This window comes from Carcharodon carcharias, chromosome 3, assembly GCF_017639515.1.
Source record: "Carcharodon carcharias isolate sCarCar2 chromosome 3, sCarCar2.pri, whole genome shotgun sequence".
In the NCBI taxonomy this organism is placed as follows: Eukaryota; Metazoa; Chordata; class Chondrichthyes; order Lamniformes; family Lamnidae; genus Carcharodon; species Carcharodon carcharias.
Genome location: NC_054469.1, coordinates 213,409,916 through 213,427,770, shown reverse-complemented (window position 1 = coordinate 213,427,770; position 17,855 = coordinate 213,409,916). Strand labels below are relative to the sequence as shown.

Genomic DNA, 17,855 nt, shown 5'->3' with positions numbered 1-17,855 from the left:
ATAATATGGTGCCCAGAACTGTACACAATATTCCAGCTGAGGTCTTATATAAATTCAGCATAACCTCCCTGCTCTTGACTCTATGCCCCTATTAATAAAGCCCAAGATAGTATATGCTTTACTAACTGCTGTCTCCACCTGTCCTGCCACCTTCAACAGTTTATGCACATATACATCCAAGTCTTTCTGCTCCTACACCCCTTCAAAATTTCACCTCTTATTTTACATTGTCTGTCCATGTTCTTGCTACCAAAATGCATAATCTCACACCTCTCCACATTGAACTTCATCTGCCACCTCTCTGCCCACTCCACCAACTTGTCTATATCCTCTTGAAGCTCCACATCATCCTCTTTGTAGTTCACAACACTCCCAAGCTTCATATCATCCACAAACTTTGAAATTGTCCCCTGCACACCAAGATCTAGATCATTAGTATATGTCAGGCAACGGTCCCAATACCGACCCCTGGGGAACTCCACTACAAACCTTCCTCCAGCCCAAAAAATATCCGTTGACCGTTACTGTCTGCTTCCTATTTTTCCCATTTAGAAATCCATGCTGGCTCTTCCTTATCAACCCATATTTTTCCATGTGACCACTAATTCTATTCTGAATAATTGTTTCTAGAATCTTGCCCATCACTGAAGTTAAACTGACTTGTTTGTAATTGCTGGGCTTATCCTGATGACCTTTTTTGAACAACAGTGTAATGTTTGCAATTCTTAAGTCCTCTGGCACCACCCATGAGTCTAGGGAAGACTGAAAGATTATGGCCAATGTCCCTGCAATTTCTACGCTCACTTCCTTTAATATCCTTGGATGCATCTTGTCTGGTCCTGGTGCCTTGTCAACTTTATGTACCGACAGTCTATTCAACACTTCCTCCTTATCAATTTTGCCCCCCTATCTCCTTCATACTGCAGTATTTGTTGACCTGTAATGCACACAAAACAGCCTAACAGTGTTCTCTTTCTTGAGCTGTATTGGTATATTTGATCAATACTGCCATTGCCCTTTCTTCTGTTCCTGTTTCATTCTTCCTGAGGCATTGTAGACATAGAAATAGTAACAAGACTGTCAAAGGTGGGTCCGTTTAGGGAACAAAAAGGAAATCTTGTTGTGAAGGCAAAGGGCATTCCTGTTTTATTCTTCCTTCTTCCTATGTCTAATCCCTCCCACTAATCTATTCTCACAAACTTTCTTTGTCCTTCTTAGTTCCTTTTTCAGTTGTCCTGTGTACCTTGTGTATCCAGCTTGGTTCTATACTATATTATGAACCTAGAATTTATTGTAAGCCTCCTTTTTTTTGTTTCACTTCAATCATTGTACCTTTATCCAGAGAGCTGTCTTTGGATGCCCTTACTTACCCCCTCATGGGAATATATCCAGTCTGTGCCTCTTTAATATTTTACCAGTTAATCTTTGATTCCAATTCACCTGGGCTGTCCGCTTTTCAATGCACAAAAATTAATCCTCCTCCAGTTGAGTATTTACATTTGATTGTTCCTTGTCCTTTTCTATAATTACTCTAAACCTAATGATATTGTGATCACTCTTTCCTAAATGCTCTTTCACTGAAACATCCTCCACTTGCCCCACTTCATTCCTCAGAACTACATCTTGCACCACATTCTTCTTTGTTGGGCCAGAAACATGCTGATTAAGGAAGTTCTCATGCACACTTCAGGAATCCATCTTCCTCTTTGACTTTTATACTGTTATTTTTCCAGCCTATATTAGAATAACCGAAGTCCGCTCCCCACCCCCACTGCAACCTACCCTATTATCATTACTCCATTGTTCTTGTATCTTTCTAAAATTCATCTGCAATTTGCCAGCTCCCCATCTCCTTCGTACTGTGCTATTTGTTGACCTACAATACACACAAAACAGCCTAACAGTGTTCCCTTTCTTGAGCTGTATTGGTATATTTGATCAATACTGCCATTGTCCTTTCTTCTGTTCCTGTTTTATTCTTCCTGAATACATTGTAGCCGGAAGTATTAAGTTCCCATTCTTCCCCTTGTTTGAGTGAGCTCTCCATCATTAATATTACATCATAATCCTGTGCAACAATTAGTACTTGCAACTGCCCAACCTATTTACCATTCTCTACATGTTTACGCATATGCATTCCAAACTCATTTCTCGTGGGCAGCAGGGCAGGAGTGGGAAGCCCAATTTTTAACCAAATGGTTAAAGGGTGGGAAGGAAGGAAGTCTCACACTTCGGCGGTGCCCTTTGCCACTTGCAGGGCGCACCTCTCCCCCCTTAGACTGAATGCCCCCTTCCTTCCTACCCGCTCCCTGTCTTAAACCCACCATCTCCCCAGTGGCCCCCAACCCCACCCTCCCTCCCTCCCCCACAGCCCCTAACACTCCCAAAGCCCAAGATCCTGGACCTACCTGCTCTGGTGATCCTAACTCTTGAGCTCCTTTCTTCAGCTGCATCCCAGCAGCTGCCACTGACACCCTTCCTGGCGCTGCTAACACTCATGCAGCTGCCGGCCAATTTGATTGACTGGCTGCTCCAGAGGGCTGGACTTCCACCCAAAGGAGGGGCGGAAGCCCCACTCGATTCTCGTTAATGAACCCTACAGCTCTTTATAGCTGCGGGCTGCTCGAGAGCGGAGTCGGTTAGCTTCATGATGCAGTGGTTTCTGGGAGGTGGTCCTCCCCTGATATCAACCCAAGGAGAGAAATTTATAGACAGAGTGTCTTTCTTCATCTTAATTTGCATTCTTTTGGTGAGGCAAATGAATTGAAAACAAAATCTTAAATTATCACCTTTTATTCAGTTTGTAAATACGAATGATCTAGCTGTTTGCCAACTATCAATTCAGTCTCAATTAGTATCGCTCTTGCCTCAGAATCAGAAATTTTTGGGTTCAAGTCTCACATCAGAACTTGAGCACAAAAATTAAGGTTTATGTACTCAGTTGTGTCCTTGCTTTTGAACAAAAAGTATTGTATAACTTTGTTACTTTTGAAAGATATGAAGATAGTGAAAGAGAAGCTGAAGCCTTATTAGCAGCTGCAGCAGAACCCGAGGAAGGAACATCACAGAATGCTGAACAACATGAAGTCAAAGATCTGAGCACTGCCAATAAAAGAAGAGTGACTGGGGAAGATTCACTTAAAGATGACAACAAAAAGAGCAGAGTAGAGGAAAAAGGCCAGAGCCAGGAAAGCACATCTGAACCCACCTCGTGTCAGAGCAGTACCACATCCAATGCTAGCCAGAAGGAAAATAATCAGGAAACCAAAGAGCAGAATCCACACATTGTGATTGGCAAGTAGAGACCAACTTATATCTTGTTGTCCTAAGAGCTTGAGAAGGTTAGCGTCAATGCAAAGTGGCACCAATGCTAAGTGCCTGGAATATAAATCGGGTATCAACACTTAATCTGACACTGAACTGAAGCAGAATAAGACCAGCTTCTCTCAGGAGACTTTCTGCTCTTCAGTCTAATATCAGACTAGGTTCTAACTCTGGATTCAAGCTGCACTTACACTATCATTGGATCTAGAGTGTTAGGCCCTGATATCCCTCTCTAAAACATTTGCACAGTTTCCAAGTTCACAGGAGAAGGAAATCAGGTCCCTAATATATTGTGCATAAATAAATATTTTCTGGGCATCTTACAGTGTATTCACAGCACAAGGCTAGTACTGGTGCTAAGTAGTTTCACTGACACTAAACTTGTGGAGTGCAAATTGAATGTGAAGGCTCAGATAAAGTTATGAGGCCAGAGATGACTTCCTCTGTGGAATTTCACTTTGCTCCCCACAAATGCCAACTGACTTGCTGTGCATTTCCGGAATTTTCTGTTTTTGTTTCAGATTTTCAACATTTACTGTTTTATTGTTTTTTATTTTAACTGAGCCCTGAATGATATATATTGGGTTACAAACTATTATGAAAAAAGCTTGACCTTAGGGAGTTACATCTAGGTAAAGTACAATGAAACTGTAAACATGTTCCTAATGAAGGGGTTCATGAATTCACTACATCTTTCTTTTTATTCATTCATGAGATGTGGACCAGTATTTATTGCCCATCCCTAGTTGCCCTTGAGAAGGTGGTGGTGAGCTGCCTTCTTGAACTGCTGCAGTCCATGTGGTGTAAGTATACCGACAGTGCAGTTAGGAAGGGAGTTCCAGGATTTTGATGCAGCGACAGTGAAGGAATGGTGATATATTTCCAAGTCAGGATGGTGAGTGGCTTGGAGGGAAACTTCCAGGTGGTGGTATTCCCATGTGTCTGTTTGCCCTTCTAAGTGATAGCAGTCGTGGGTTTGGAAGGTGCAGTTTAAGAAGCCATGGTGAGTTTCTGCAGTGTATCTTGTAGATGGTACACACTGCTATTACTGTGCACCGGTAATGGAGGGGTGAATGTTTGAGGATGGGGTGCCAATTAAGTGGGCTACTTTGTCCTGGGTGATGTCATGTTTCTTGAGTGTTGTTGGAGCTGCATTCATCCAGGCAAGTAAAGAGTATTCCATCACACTCCTGGCTTGTTCCTTGTAGATTGTGGACAGGCTTTGGGGAGTCAGGAGGTGAGTTACTCACCACAGGATCCCTAGCCTCTGACTTGCTCTTGTAGCCACAGTATTTATATTTGATCTAGCACACACAGGAAATTTTCATGTTCTTAACCCATTCATTCACCTGCAGTTCCCTGAAAACTTCCTTTGAGTTATTTCTCTGTTTTATTCCTTTCTCTGTTCCATTTAAATATAGTTCTATTCTCTTGACACTGGTGCTGTTCTTCTCTCTCTATGTGGTGTCCTCAACTTGATCTTGTTTGTTTCTCTGCTCCAAAATCTCATCTCACTCCAGTCTCCACCATTCCTACTGTCTGCATTTAGCTGATTCTACCAAATCTATTTGAGCTGCCTCAGTTTATTGCTAAATATCTGGCCACATGGCAATCAGTTTGGAAGTAGACTGAGCTATTTTTTCCATTGGAATGCTGGACTGAGTAGGACAAAGAAAGTAAGTGCGCAGAAGAAATGATCTTGTGATTAATTTCAGACCTTCTACACAATCCATAAAAGAATCCAGTGATGTGACAATTAAAGCGTGGAAGTAATGACCTGAATCATTGGTTTTAGGAGTAAGGAAAACCCTGGTTATCAATGGGGCACTTTTAACCCCACCTACCCAGCAGTAATCTGTATAAAGGAATAGATATAGCTCATTCAGCATCTTGAGCCTGCTCCATCAATCCATTAGATCATGGTTGACCTGTAGCTTAACTCAATTTGCCCATTTTTGATCCCGATCCATTTATATTCTTATGGAATAAAAATCTGTCTATCTTGGTCTTGAAAATTTAAGTTGACCAAAGTCTTTTGATGAAGATAATTTCAGATTGCTACCCTTGGTATGAAAAAGTGTTTCTGGATTTCACTCCTGAGCGGCCCGGTTCTAATTGTAAGATTGTCCTGGATGTTTCACCCGAGGAAATAGCTTCTTTCTAATGAATCCCTTTATTATTTTAAACACCTCAATTAGACCATCCATCAGCCTTTTAAACTCAGGGCAATATAAACTCCACTTATGCAACCTGTCCTCATAACTTAACCCTTCAAGCCCTGGTATTAACCTGATGAATCTGTGCAATATCAGTTCCAAGACTAATATATCCTTCCAGAGATAACCTGTCCAAAATTCAATGCACTACTCCAGATTGGGTGTGACCAAGCTGTGTACAACTGAACCACAAGTTCCTCCCTTTTGTATTCCAATCCATTTGAGATAAGACGAACATTCCATTAGCCTTCATGGTTGCTTTTCCGTACCAGTCTACTGGCTTTAAATGATTTCTGCAGCTGAATACACAAATCTCCAATCCTCCTCATTGCCTAGTTTCTCATCATTTAGTCTTAATCTAAATTAATCTTTTCTAAATCAACATGGATGACCTCACACATTTTCCACATTGAACTTCACTTTTTATAGTTTTGTCTACTCATTTTTAATTTCTAGTTTCCGCCTGCACTGTTTACAATGCCTCTTAATTTAGTGTCATCTGCAAACTTGGATATACAACTTTCTCTTCCTTCATCCAAGTTATTAATACATATGGTAAGACCATAAGACATAAGAGCAGAAATTAGGCCATTTGGCCCATCGAGCCTGCTCCACCATTCAATCATAGCTAATAAGTTTCTCAACCCCATTCTCCTGCCTTTTCCCCATAACCTTTGATCCCCTTACCAGTCAAGAACCTATCGAAAGGTTTGAGGCCCCAGAACAGCCTGAGAAACACTGGTTGTCGCATCTTGCCAAACAGACTACCTAACCTTTATTCCCACTCTCTATGTCCTGCCTTTCAACCAATTTCCATCCCAAGCCCAAAGGTTACCTACCTCCTATTTCATGTACTATCAATTTCGCTAATAACCTCTTGTCTGGGAACTTGTTGAATGAAGCTCTCCTGAAAGTCCATATATATAATGTCCATAGACACTCCCTTAACTACCTTATCAGTAACCTTCTCAAAAAGTTCAATTAGATTAGTCAGGCATGACTTACCATTAACAAACCCATGCTGGCTCTCTTTGAACAGCTTAATTTTATTCAAGTTCACAACTCCCTAATAACCAACTGAGAAAAATAATAATGGTGTTTTATTCAAGAAATGTGCTTGTAGCCCGAAGGCTGAATTGTAGCAGTGCAATGTGCGTTGAAAAATTCATAAGCAGACTAAGCAATCAGGTTAGAACTGTGCAAACCTGTAACAATCATAGATTCTAGTAACTTCCCCAAAACTGACAGATCTGTAAGTTTCATGGTTTCTACCTTACTTCTTAAATAATGAAATGATGTAATAAGTGAGTCCACTGCAATTTGAGCCAGTGACCTGATTGGGGAAGCCGTTGTGGCTTTCCAGCCATGTGAAGGACAGTGGGAAGAGGAGCCTGGGCCGGAATTGGTCCTGGCAGGTAAGCTTTTTACTTTTACATTTTCCTTGTGGGCCCAGGAGGAGCTGAGGTGCTCTTCCTGCAGGCCTGACCAAGCAAGTTTAAGCCTTCCCTTCAGCTGCCAACCTTTTCGTCTCACGAGACCCTTCCAAGCCCTGCCCTGTGATTTTTCTTGTTGCCGGTGATGAAACCTTTGGTGCTGATCGGCGGCCTCTTGCTACCCAAAATTCCCCTGCCAACCACCTGCCGGCTGACAATTCCTGCCCAATTTGGGCAGCAAGCAATTAACGTTGCTGAGGTCAGGGGCTTTGACGCACACCTTGCCCTCTGCCCATGTGATCTCCACTGAAAATTAATATGTTTTGATGTGGCAGTGGATGGACAAAATACAGTATTTGTTCCTGTGGCGTATGCTTTACAAGGTGATTGAGTTGTGGCCATTTCCAATGGCCAAATTTTGTCTAATATGTTTTGACTGTTTTGAAATTTTTCAGTGTAAAATCCAACAAGACTTTGATTTATTTCTTTGACTGTTACCCCATTATAGCACAATCTAAGAGCAGTTAACGTCAATCTTCCTGTGTCCTATGATCTCTTTCCTTACAATAGATGCATAAGTGCCAAAATATTTCTATATTTATCTTTCCTGGTCTAGATGATGGCCCTGCTCCACCTGCTCCATTTGAACATCGGATTGTCTCAGCAAACATGGCACAAATCAGCAAATACTACACAATAGACAAATCGGAAATCCTTGGAGGGTCAGTTCTGTTTTAATGTTCATCTGAAAGAGATTCATTGTTAAAGATGCACTGGGGGTAATTTTACCCCACCCCACCATCCCTATGATGAGTGGAAGAGGGTTGAGTGGGCAAGTTTGCGAAACTCAATGCCAAACCACCCGTCTTAACCAAAGCAGGTCCTGGGGTGTCCAGCCCACTCTGGAGAGGTGAGTAATATGTAAATGATGCCCTGCCCCTGATATTTTGGCAGGCTGTTGAATTTAATATGAGTGGTCAGGTTACTAAGGGCTCAGGAAATTTGGCAGCTAAAGGGAGCAGCTGTATCTAGCTGTTGGGTGCTTTTCCAACACAGCCTAGAGGAGTGGGAGTGATCTCCCAGCAATCCCGTCAAGCAAACCTTCTGCCACGTTGATCCAACACCCCGTACTACCCCCCCCACCCCTCACCAACAAAGCAGTTATTTCTCCAAGAACCCCCTTCCTCCCAATTACCAGTCCAATTCCTCCCCCACCACCAATGCACAATGTTTCCAGTTGTCAGGTACAGACCCCAATGATCTCCAGTTGCCACCTTCTACCACAGACTATAACACTCAACAATCAGCCTGCCTCTCGATCTGAGCAGCTGCAGAGCAGGAAACAGAAGTAAAGAATGATAATAAGGTACTGTCATTAAATTCAGCAGCATCTTCATGTCCTTGACCTTGTCAGATTTGTCTTGCACTCCCCCACATCCTCCCATCTCCCAGAAATATCAAGGCTATTGTCTCTGTGTCAGAGGAGTGTTAGCTGTGCAGGAATGCGGTCATGGTTCTTAATTTTGAACTGCATTATTTTGTCAGTGTTGACAATGTATTTTATGTTACATCAACCGCACAGCTGAAAACTCTTCAGATCAAAGAGCTCAACTTCCCAACTTAAGTGAGTTCTGTGCTTGTCAAATGTTTGGGGACACTGTTTTGTGGAGGGCTAAAATCAGTATAGTTAATGCGATTAATGCAAGTATAGTTAGTGGATTGTAATGATTCATCATTATTGTCATGTATATTAATTCATCAATTAAATTAATAATAAAATTAAGACTGTACAGTTGGACAATGAAAGGGTCCTCTTGTATTGCAATTTTATTTATGAAATAGGACAGCTATAAATGTTTTCTTTAACATATACTACATAAACCCAGGTGCATTCACACTTTGCCATGGTTCTTGCAATCACGTTGTTAAACTTCCTAAGCAATACTAATGGAATCAGCATCTTTTTCTCTTGTAGCATAAATTGTTGAGATCGTTTGAAATTTGGTAATCTTGCATTTGTCCTGATTGTGCAAGATGAAAAGCTTTGGAAACCTCCCTCTTTTCAACGATACTAATGTTCTTATTGTGGAATTGTTCCTTTGTTGTAAAAATGTTGCTGTTCATCAAACTATTGTTTTTTAAAATTGTATTTTTGTTTATTACAGAGGACGGTTTGGACAAGTGCACAAATGTGTAGAAAAATCTACAGGTCTTACCTTAGCAGCCAAAATTATTAAAACCAGAATAGCAAAGCAGAAGGTATAGTCATTCTGGATAGTGTTAGTCCTGTATCATAGGGATGATTAGATTTTTCTTTTAACATTATACACATTGTTATTGGTTAACAGGAGGAAGTAAAGAATGAGATCCAAGTCATGAATCAGTTGAATCACACAAACCTCATTCAACTGTACGATGCTTTCGAATCAAAGAATGATATCATTCTGGTCATGGAATAGTAAGTACCAGCAGGTTTATTGGTTGTTAAACACCATTTAAAGTGACAATTTGCAAAAGTTTATACACAAAGGTATACTTAAGGATGTGATAGCAGGCTCAGTTATGTGACCAGAACATTGACTGTGTCTGCCCAGAGGTTGCCAATCCTCCAGAAGTCATTGGGAACTGAAGACCGATCTGCAGGGCATTGCTGTGAGTGACCCAGGGAAAAACCATAGGGGGACTAAGAGAATTGTGCGTATTTTAAAATCTTCTTTCACTTGTTAATTATATAAAAAAATACTGAAGTTGGGATAGTTTGACAGAAGTTGAGAATCATGCAACCAGCTATAGTGAAGAGTTTCAAACAAAAACAAAAAATGCTGGAAAAACTCAGCAGGTCTAGCAGCATCTGTGGAGAGAGAGTTGGAGTGAACATTTTGAGTCCGTATGACCCTTCTTCAGAGCGAAGGATTTGTTCGTTTCTCATTTGGCATGGGAAGTGGGGTGCTACAAGGATGTGCATGTTGCTGGAAGGGCAGTGGGAAACAGAGGCTCATGGGCTGAATTTTCTGGCTGGCGGGGGGGGGGGGCGGAGTGGGAGCGGGTACGGGTAGGCACAGACCCAATCGCTGCCTGCAATCGGGTCCACGCCGCCATTTTACACGGGCAGGCCAATTAAGGCCCCCTCCCCGGCGTAAATCGCAGCTCCCGAGGACAGCGGGAGTGGGCAGGCAGCAGCGGGTCTGCAATGACCTCCGGGTTCAATGGTGACCCGGTGGCCTGTTTAAATAGTGCTCCTGCAGCCTTGCAAAGGCTGTGAATTATGGCCAGTGGAAGGGCTTCCCAGAGCACTGCTGGTGAGCAGGCCAGGCAGGAAGGTATGGCAGCAGGGGGAGGGGGGGGGGGGGGGGGGGGGGGTCACTGTGCCCTTGTTTATCCGATGATTGCCTTGCTGTCCTTCTCGAGGAGGTGGCAGCACGGTGGGAGTTCCTGGTACCCCTGGACGGGAGAAGGAGGCCCCTCCACATGACCAAACGTGCCTGGGAGGAGGTGGCGGAGGTGGTGAGCTCCCGTGATGTGGTGCGGCGCACCTGGATCCAGTGCCGCAAGCGCCTCAACGACCTTTTGCGCTCAAGAAGGGTGAGTACCATGTTGGCATTGGTCATTTAACCCAGCAGGTAGGCTTTCCCCTCTGGTGCGCCCCCCGCCCCAAGTCTGAATGTAGTGACTGCATTGAGTGGGCCCACTGGGTGGGCCAGCAGATATTGCCCATGCCTAGTTCACCCTGAGAGGGTGGTGATGAGATGGGTTCTGCCCCCACAGCATGTGGTACACTGTGACCCACATTTCTGTTTTGGGGGCAACCTGGAGGAGCTGTACCTGGAACTCAAAGTCAGGGTGATGACATGCTGGGAGGGGAGCTTCAATGTGGTGTGGCACTGATTGATCTGCTGTCCTCTGCGCTCCATGTGCTTGCGCCTCCTTGCTATGGGAGGTTAGACTGTGTGGTGCCTGATGTGACGTAGGCAGCATTTGGCCAAGAGGGTGGGGGTTGTGGGGACAGGCCGAGAATCTTTGTGTGAGTGTTCGGCAGCAGTGGGGTGAGGAGGCACTGGAACCCTGCAATGTCCCACTCTGGTTGGGGTGGGCCGTCTGCGAAGGGAGTCCAGATACAAGTAGCACTAATCAATGCTCTCCTCTCCTCTTCAGGAGAAGAAGCAAATAATATCGCCAAGCGGGTGAGGATTGGCAGTGGGCCGGCACATTTACTGATTCTCAGCTGCTTCAAGCAGGAGGCCCTAGATCTGGAGAGGCGCCAAGCGCCGTGTCAATGAGGCTGGGTGCCACGGGCAGGTATGTTAGCCCAGCAGTGAGGTCACCATTGTTCTCCCAGCAGCCATGGCAGTGCTGAATGTTCAGTGATTGAAGTTTGCAACATGGCTTGACCATTGCTGATGGAAGGATGAGCGCATAATGATCCGGGGGACAGGGATGCACATTGACATTGTCTCCGCGTTAACTGATCCAATGTCCTTGTTCTTCCTTTCAGCATCATCGGAACAGGGCTGGGAGGAGGAGCAGCAGAGGCCCCCTCTCATACCTGAGGGGCCTAAAGTCTCACCAGCATCACACCATCACTGCCAGGCAGGCACCAGCACAGATACTAGCACCTCGGTGGGAATTAGAACATTGGCTAGTGTCCCAGGGCACAGCGGTAAGGGCACTTCACAGTTGCTGGAGGAGCTGGGAGAGACAGAGAGTGCCCATGGTGCCAGCAGTCTGAGGACTGCAGGGGACCAGGCACATGCTCAGTTGGTGCCTGATGATGTACCTCTGGAGTCGTCCGCAATGCAGCAGCTGCAGGAAATGTGGCTGGGTGTGCGGGATCATCTGGGGGAGATACATGAGGCTGTGCTTTGCTTGGTGTCCGTGGTGGAGGCGTCTGTACGGACTATCGCAGAAGCAATGAGCCTCATATCCGAGCGCTATGCGTCCTCCATGGAGAGAGTGGTGACTCTCGTGGAGAGGCTCCTTCAGGAGACCAATTAGGGCTTCCTGGTGATGCGCTCTGACCAGCAAGCCCTCACATTGGCATTGACCTCAGCTGGTCAGTGCCAGTGTGGGAGATGGTCTGAGCACTAAATTTCCCAGCTCGGTGTCCATCCATCCACAGTGAGCAGGGAGGTCTAAAGCAACCTCACGTCGGCGCAGCAGCTGCCTATCATCTCTGCAGGCTCCTCTCAGGGCGCTCCGGATGAGGTTGGCAGCTCCTCCGCTCCTCTGCAAGTGACTGTTGCATCCAGTGAGGCTGCGACGACTGGGGAGATGCCAGCTGTGGAACTGGCAGCTCCCTCCCAGGCAGGGCCAGCACAGGCTCCATGCACCAGAGGACGACCACCAGATTCATCAAGGCCAACAGGACAGCAGAATCAGCAGGCTGTCTCAGATGCCATTCCAAGCGATGGGTCAGCACCAAGACATAGCATCCGAAAATGTAAACATAAGGCACCTTAGGCACACCACGGGTTTATCACCGGTGCTTTTGTGTTGGCCCACAATGAGGTTTTTATGAGTTGGTGTGATTTTTAACACCATTTTCATTTTGTTTCATTAAGTTTCTTTGTTTGAAAAAATAAACAGACATGTCACCATTGCTGAGGTTGACTCTTTTGTTCTGCAGGTGGACTGTTTCCAACAATGTAATGTATGCTTTTTGAGACATTCAGCTTTATTAACAAGGACCTTAGTTAATGTTCCTAAACCAGACAGATTTTGCACTTAGGTCTCGAATATGGAGCCTACAGCCGAGGCTTGTCCTGGAGGTCCGTCTGTGGTGTGCTAGCTGAAGGTTCATTGGATTAAAGCCTCCTGGGTGTCTCTGCCTCCCTGCAGTATACCCGGGTCAGCGTCCACCCCCTCAGCATTTCCCTGTGCGTGGTCATCCTCAGACTCACTGCTGGACTCATCATGTGCAGCCGCAGCCACTGCGTCTACATCTTCAGCTATGACCTTTTGAGCCACTGGCATAGGGTGTCCACCCACACAGTTAGTGGAGATCTCAGGCCCAATCATCTGACAGATATCGTTGACTGTCTCCCTTGAGAGATGGAGCCTCCTTTGGCACTGCACCTCAGATATATTTTAGGTAGCTGCTTCGCCACCTGTATACCCTGGCAGCAGGATAGTGGTGTCTCCTGCGGCCCCTTCCACCTTGGACTACCTCTTGGCCCTGCATCCCTTGTGCCTGCGCCTGACCTCCCAAAGTGGCTCCCCTGGTGGCTGCATGTGCACCCCTGGCCTCCTTTCCCTTCTAGCCCTCCCTTCCTCCTCAGAGGAGGTGCCTCCAGTGGAGAGTTCAGCTCCCATTCCCAGGCCCCATGTCTTTAAATCTTCAGGAATATGTTCAACCACAGTTGGCAGCCCTAATGAGCTCTATTTATTTAATTTTTTATATATTTAATATAAAACAAAATTAAAACTCATCACGAAGTGCTTCAGTGGGAAATGCCTGAGTTTCATCCAAGCTTTTACAGCAATCCAATATTTTAGCCAAGCCAAAAAAAACCTTCCTGTTAATTATGGGCTGCATAGGTTGTCACTGCAATACCCTTTATATATGCCTACATTGGGAGAAGGAAAGAGCTGGTATTTATTTGAAGCTTTTCATGAACATCTCCAAATCCCAGCCAGTTAGTTGCTTTTTAAAAGTTGTTATGACCGGTGAGGACACATGTCAGATCTTGCCTTTTTTTTTCTCAATTCTCAATTGATTGTAAGAGGGTTTTTTGTGAATTCAGAGAGGATGAAGGTATTTACTCAATGCCTGTGCATAGCCATTTGTATGCTGATTGCAAAGTAACTAGTCTAGCAGACTTTCTTGAGTTTAAAATACCAAAAGGGTTAGTTTTTATAGAGTTCAAAACCCACCCAGGTAAAGATATAAAAATATTCAAAAAGGTAAACCCACGCCTGACCTTGGCAACTCAAACACACACACATACATACACAAATACACACACACATGCACACACGCATACAGGCACAAAGTTACTTTTCAGCCAAAGTAAAATTCTATGTCAAAAGGTAAAAAAAATAGAGTTCACTGTCTGAGTCCTTCATTAGTATCGGTGGCAGTGGCAGATAGTTCTTCACTATGGTCTTGAAATTTCAGGAGTTGAAGCACATGTAAACTGCAATTTCTGGCAACAGTCTCTTTTTTCAAATGTAATCTGTCTATTCCAAAAGTTGATGATTTTTGCACCTGAGGTTCCTTTCAATGGAAATTCTCTATCTCTGTGCTGGATTTTAAACTGTCATAGAGATAGGGTCCTGAACATGGGAGAGAAGGAGAGAGGGAGAGTATTGCTGCTCCATTGGCAAGCTTCTTCCAGACTACTGCTTAGCAACACTTGTTGCAAGAAAAGAGATTTCAGAAATGGTTATTCTAGTCACATGGCCTCTCTCCCATAATGATTCAGAAGGTATTTGTTCAGCTCATGTCTGGACATACTGTGGCTATGTGTATTATTTATAAATGGATAAAGATTGCAAAACTCAATGGTACAGAGGGATCTAGGTGCCCTTATACATGAATCATTTGAAGTTAGTACACAGGTACAGCAAGTGATTAGGAAGGTAAATGGAATGTTGCTGTTTATTGCAAGAGGAATGGGATATAAATGTAGGGAGGTTTTACTGCAGCTGTACAGGCCCTTGGTGAGACCACATCTGGAGTACTGTGTGCAGTTTTGGTCTCCGTATTTAAAAAAATATATATAATTGCTTAATAAGCAGTTCAGAGAAGTTTCACTGGACTCATTCCTGGGATGAAGGATTGTCTTATGAAGAACGATTGAACAGATTTGGCCTATATCCATTGGGCTTTAGAAGAGTGAGAGGTGATCTTATTGAAACATAAGATCCCAAAGGGACTTGATAGGGTGGATATCCAAAGGATATTTCCTCTTGTGGGAGACTAAAACTAGGGGAACAGTTTAAAAGTAAGCAGCCTCCTTTTAAGACAGAGATGACCCAAATAGTCTTTTGTGTGTGGACTTCTCTTCCCCAGAAAATAGTGGAGGCTGGGTCTTTGAGTTTATTCGAGGCAGAGTTAGATAAATTTTTGTTAGGCAAAGGAGTCAAAGATTATGGGGGGTGGGGGGGTGCAGACAAGAAAGTGGAGCTAAGACTACAGCCAGATAGCCATGATCTTATTGAATGGAGGAGCAGGTTTGAGGGGCCAAATGGCCTACTCCTGCTCCTACGTTCCTATGTTCCTAAATGTTGTTACACAGAAGGATATTTCATATTTTCAGTGAGTGAATGTGTCCCATTTAAAATTCACTGTTACATCATTAGCAATCAGTATATCAATAGTAGTTAGAATTAGAGTTACCAAACCTCCAGGACTGCCTTGGAGTCTCCAGAAACTGAATATTAATTTCAAGGACACTGCTGTGAGAAACCTAGGAGAAAAATCATTAGGGAATTAAAAAGATTTTTTTATTTCATTTTCTTTGAACATTTTTGCTTATTAGGTATAAAAATATTGGCCAAAAATCACATTGGGTGGGCCTTTTCAACAAAGAGGGGTCCAATTACAAAGAAATAAATTCCAGGTTACACGGGTGGGCAGCAGTGAAAACTACCCTCAGAATTAATCAGTGGAAGGTAGAGGGATGGCCAATATAATGAAGTTTTAATTGGACACTTTTGCAGCAAGGTCTGATTTTAATCAGCGTCCAGCTGCAGTCATCCCATTAAACTGAATGAGAATCTGAAGGCAATCTATGTGCTAATTAGTCAAAACTCAAGAATTCACCACTTTTCTGATACACAATTATCACAGGAAATTGTTCAATAAATTGTGAGAGATTAATTCTGTGCTGTTCATTTCCCCCTCGCCCCCCCCCATAGTATTGATGGGGGGGAGCTATTTGACAGGATCATAGACGAAAGCTACAATTTAACAGAAATGGACACAATCCTATTTGTTAGACAGATTTGTGAAGGACTTCAATACATGCATCAGAGGTATATCCTTCATCTGGATCTGAAGGTAAACCCCGTCACAGGAGGTTTTATGAACTCATTTCTTTGTAAAATGAAATTATGTAGCTTATCTAAAGAAATGCAACTGTCATTAAAATTAAATCGTAAATGCTTGAAGTTACGATTTGAGAAGAGATAAATATTCCTCTTCCCTCTATGTGGGAGATCACCATTCCTGAGATGCTTGGAAGAGGAACATGTGGTACACTCTGATCCCAGCGCTAAACAGGACAAGGGTAGTTTAGAGATGATTGAAAAGTACGATCAAGAAAGAGTCGCTGCTGAACTGATGTATAGGACTTTAGCAGAATGTAACAAAGATGATTGAACATATGAAATATTAAATAATACAGTGTATTAAGGCATATGGAGAAAATGAAGGTAAATGATGCTGCGGTACAGATCAGACATGAGAATGGCGGAACAAGCTCAAGCTGCATGGTCTACCCCTGTCCCTATGTTCTAGTAAATAAGGTAAACTTCAAATCATCACTTCCAAATATGCCAACAATGTAGAACTGGAGAACATAAATGGAATTTAGTGAAAATTTTAAGACAGATATATCAGCAAAAGCTTCTTCACTCTTATTGATAAATCCACCAAGGAATGCGATAGGGCCAGAAACAGTTCATAATTTAGAGTCCATTTGGAATGCATGATTGTATGGTTAATTCAGTGGAGGAGTGAGCTCTGATAGGTCAAAAATCTTTTTCTCATTGTTGACTTTTTTAACGTTTTACATTTTCAGCCTGAGAATATTTTGTGTGTCAACCGGGAAGCTAACCAAGTAAAGATAATCGACTTTGGCTTGGCAAGAAGGTAAATTATGTCTATTCGTGGATAATTAATCTCATTTTCTCTCCTTTATAACCTGCATTGGCATAAGCCTCAGTGTTTCTGACAGAAATAACAAAAAGGTGTGTTTTTAAAAAATTAAGTGTCAAGGATATCACCCTGCACTTGCTTTAGTCTGCTGACAGTGTGATAAAACATCAGCGGTCTCAAATTTGATTTATAATTGCTTCAGAAGAGTTTTAAAAAGAAAACAAATGTTCCAAAGTGTTAGCGCATGCTTCAATTTTTTAAAAATCATCGTCTCTGAGGATGATTCATCGTCTTGGTAGCTTTTCCAAACTGGCTGTTTTGCGATGGGGCTGGCTAGCTCAGTTAGCTAAATGGCTAACGTGAGGTTCAGAATAATACCAATAGTATGGGTTTTCTGACTGAGGTAAACTTGGGACCTGCCTCCTCACCCTGCCCCTGAGAGTGGAAGGAAAATGGCAAGCTACCACTGACAAAGGTAGCTGAGGATGAAGTATCAGCAGCCAGGGACTTGCCCACAGGCAGAGCACAGATGATATGGCCCAGTTGTTGTTTAATATTATGTTGAGTTGGTTAGTGTGATTAATTGATGAATTTTCCAAGATGGTGTCAACACTTTTTTTGCGAAATATCAGCAGACAATAAGAAACAGAGACATTTGGGGGTATATGTGTACAAAGCATCGAAGATGGCTGGGTAGATTGAGAAAGTGTTAATAAGACATACAGGCTTTATCAATAGAGGCTCACAGTCCAAAAGCAGGCAAGTTATGGTGAACCTTGATAAAACACTGGTTCTGACTCAACTCGAGGATGATGTCCAATTCTGGGCACTGCACTTTAAAAAGGATGTACAGACATTGAAAAGGGTGCAGAAGAGATTTACAAGAATGGTTCTGGGGATGACAAACTTAGGTTATGTGGTTAGGCTGTTCTCCTTAGAGAAGAGAAGGTTGACAGGAGATTTGATAGAGGTGTTCAAAATCTGGAGTCTGGAGGGAATAGATAGAGAGAAACTGTACCATTGGCGGAAGAGTCAAGAATCAGAGGACACTGATTTAATATG

The 17,855-nt window shown here is 43.4% G+C and overlaps 1 protein-coding gene across 5 annotated transcripts in view; it reads left to right on the top strand.

Annotated features, from left to right (window-relative positions):
• mylk4b (myosin light chain kinase family, member 4b) overlaps positions 1-17,855 on the top strand; it is a 185,530-nt gene that overhangs the window by 148,849 nt on the left and 18,826 nt on the right. For all 5 annotated transcript variants that reach the window (XM_041183349.1, XM_041183348.1, XM_041183350.1 and 2 more), the window contains 6 exons: positions 2,996-3,294; positions 7,590-7,695; positions 9,139-9,232; positions 9,322-9,431; positions 15,833-15,974; positions 16,717-16,787. In XM_041183349.1, coding sequence (XP_041039283.1) covers positions 2,996-3,294; positions 7,590-7,695; positions 9,139-9,232; positions 9,322-9,431; positions 15,833-15,974; positions 16,717-16,787 — 822 coding nt within the window. The remainder of the gene's footprint in view (positions 1-2,995; positions 3,295-7,589; positions 7,696-9,138; positions 9,233-9,321; positions 9,432-15,832; positions 15,975-16,716; positions 16,788-17,855) is intronic.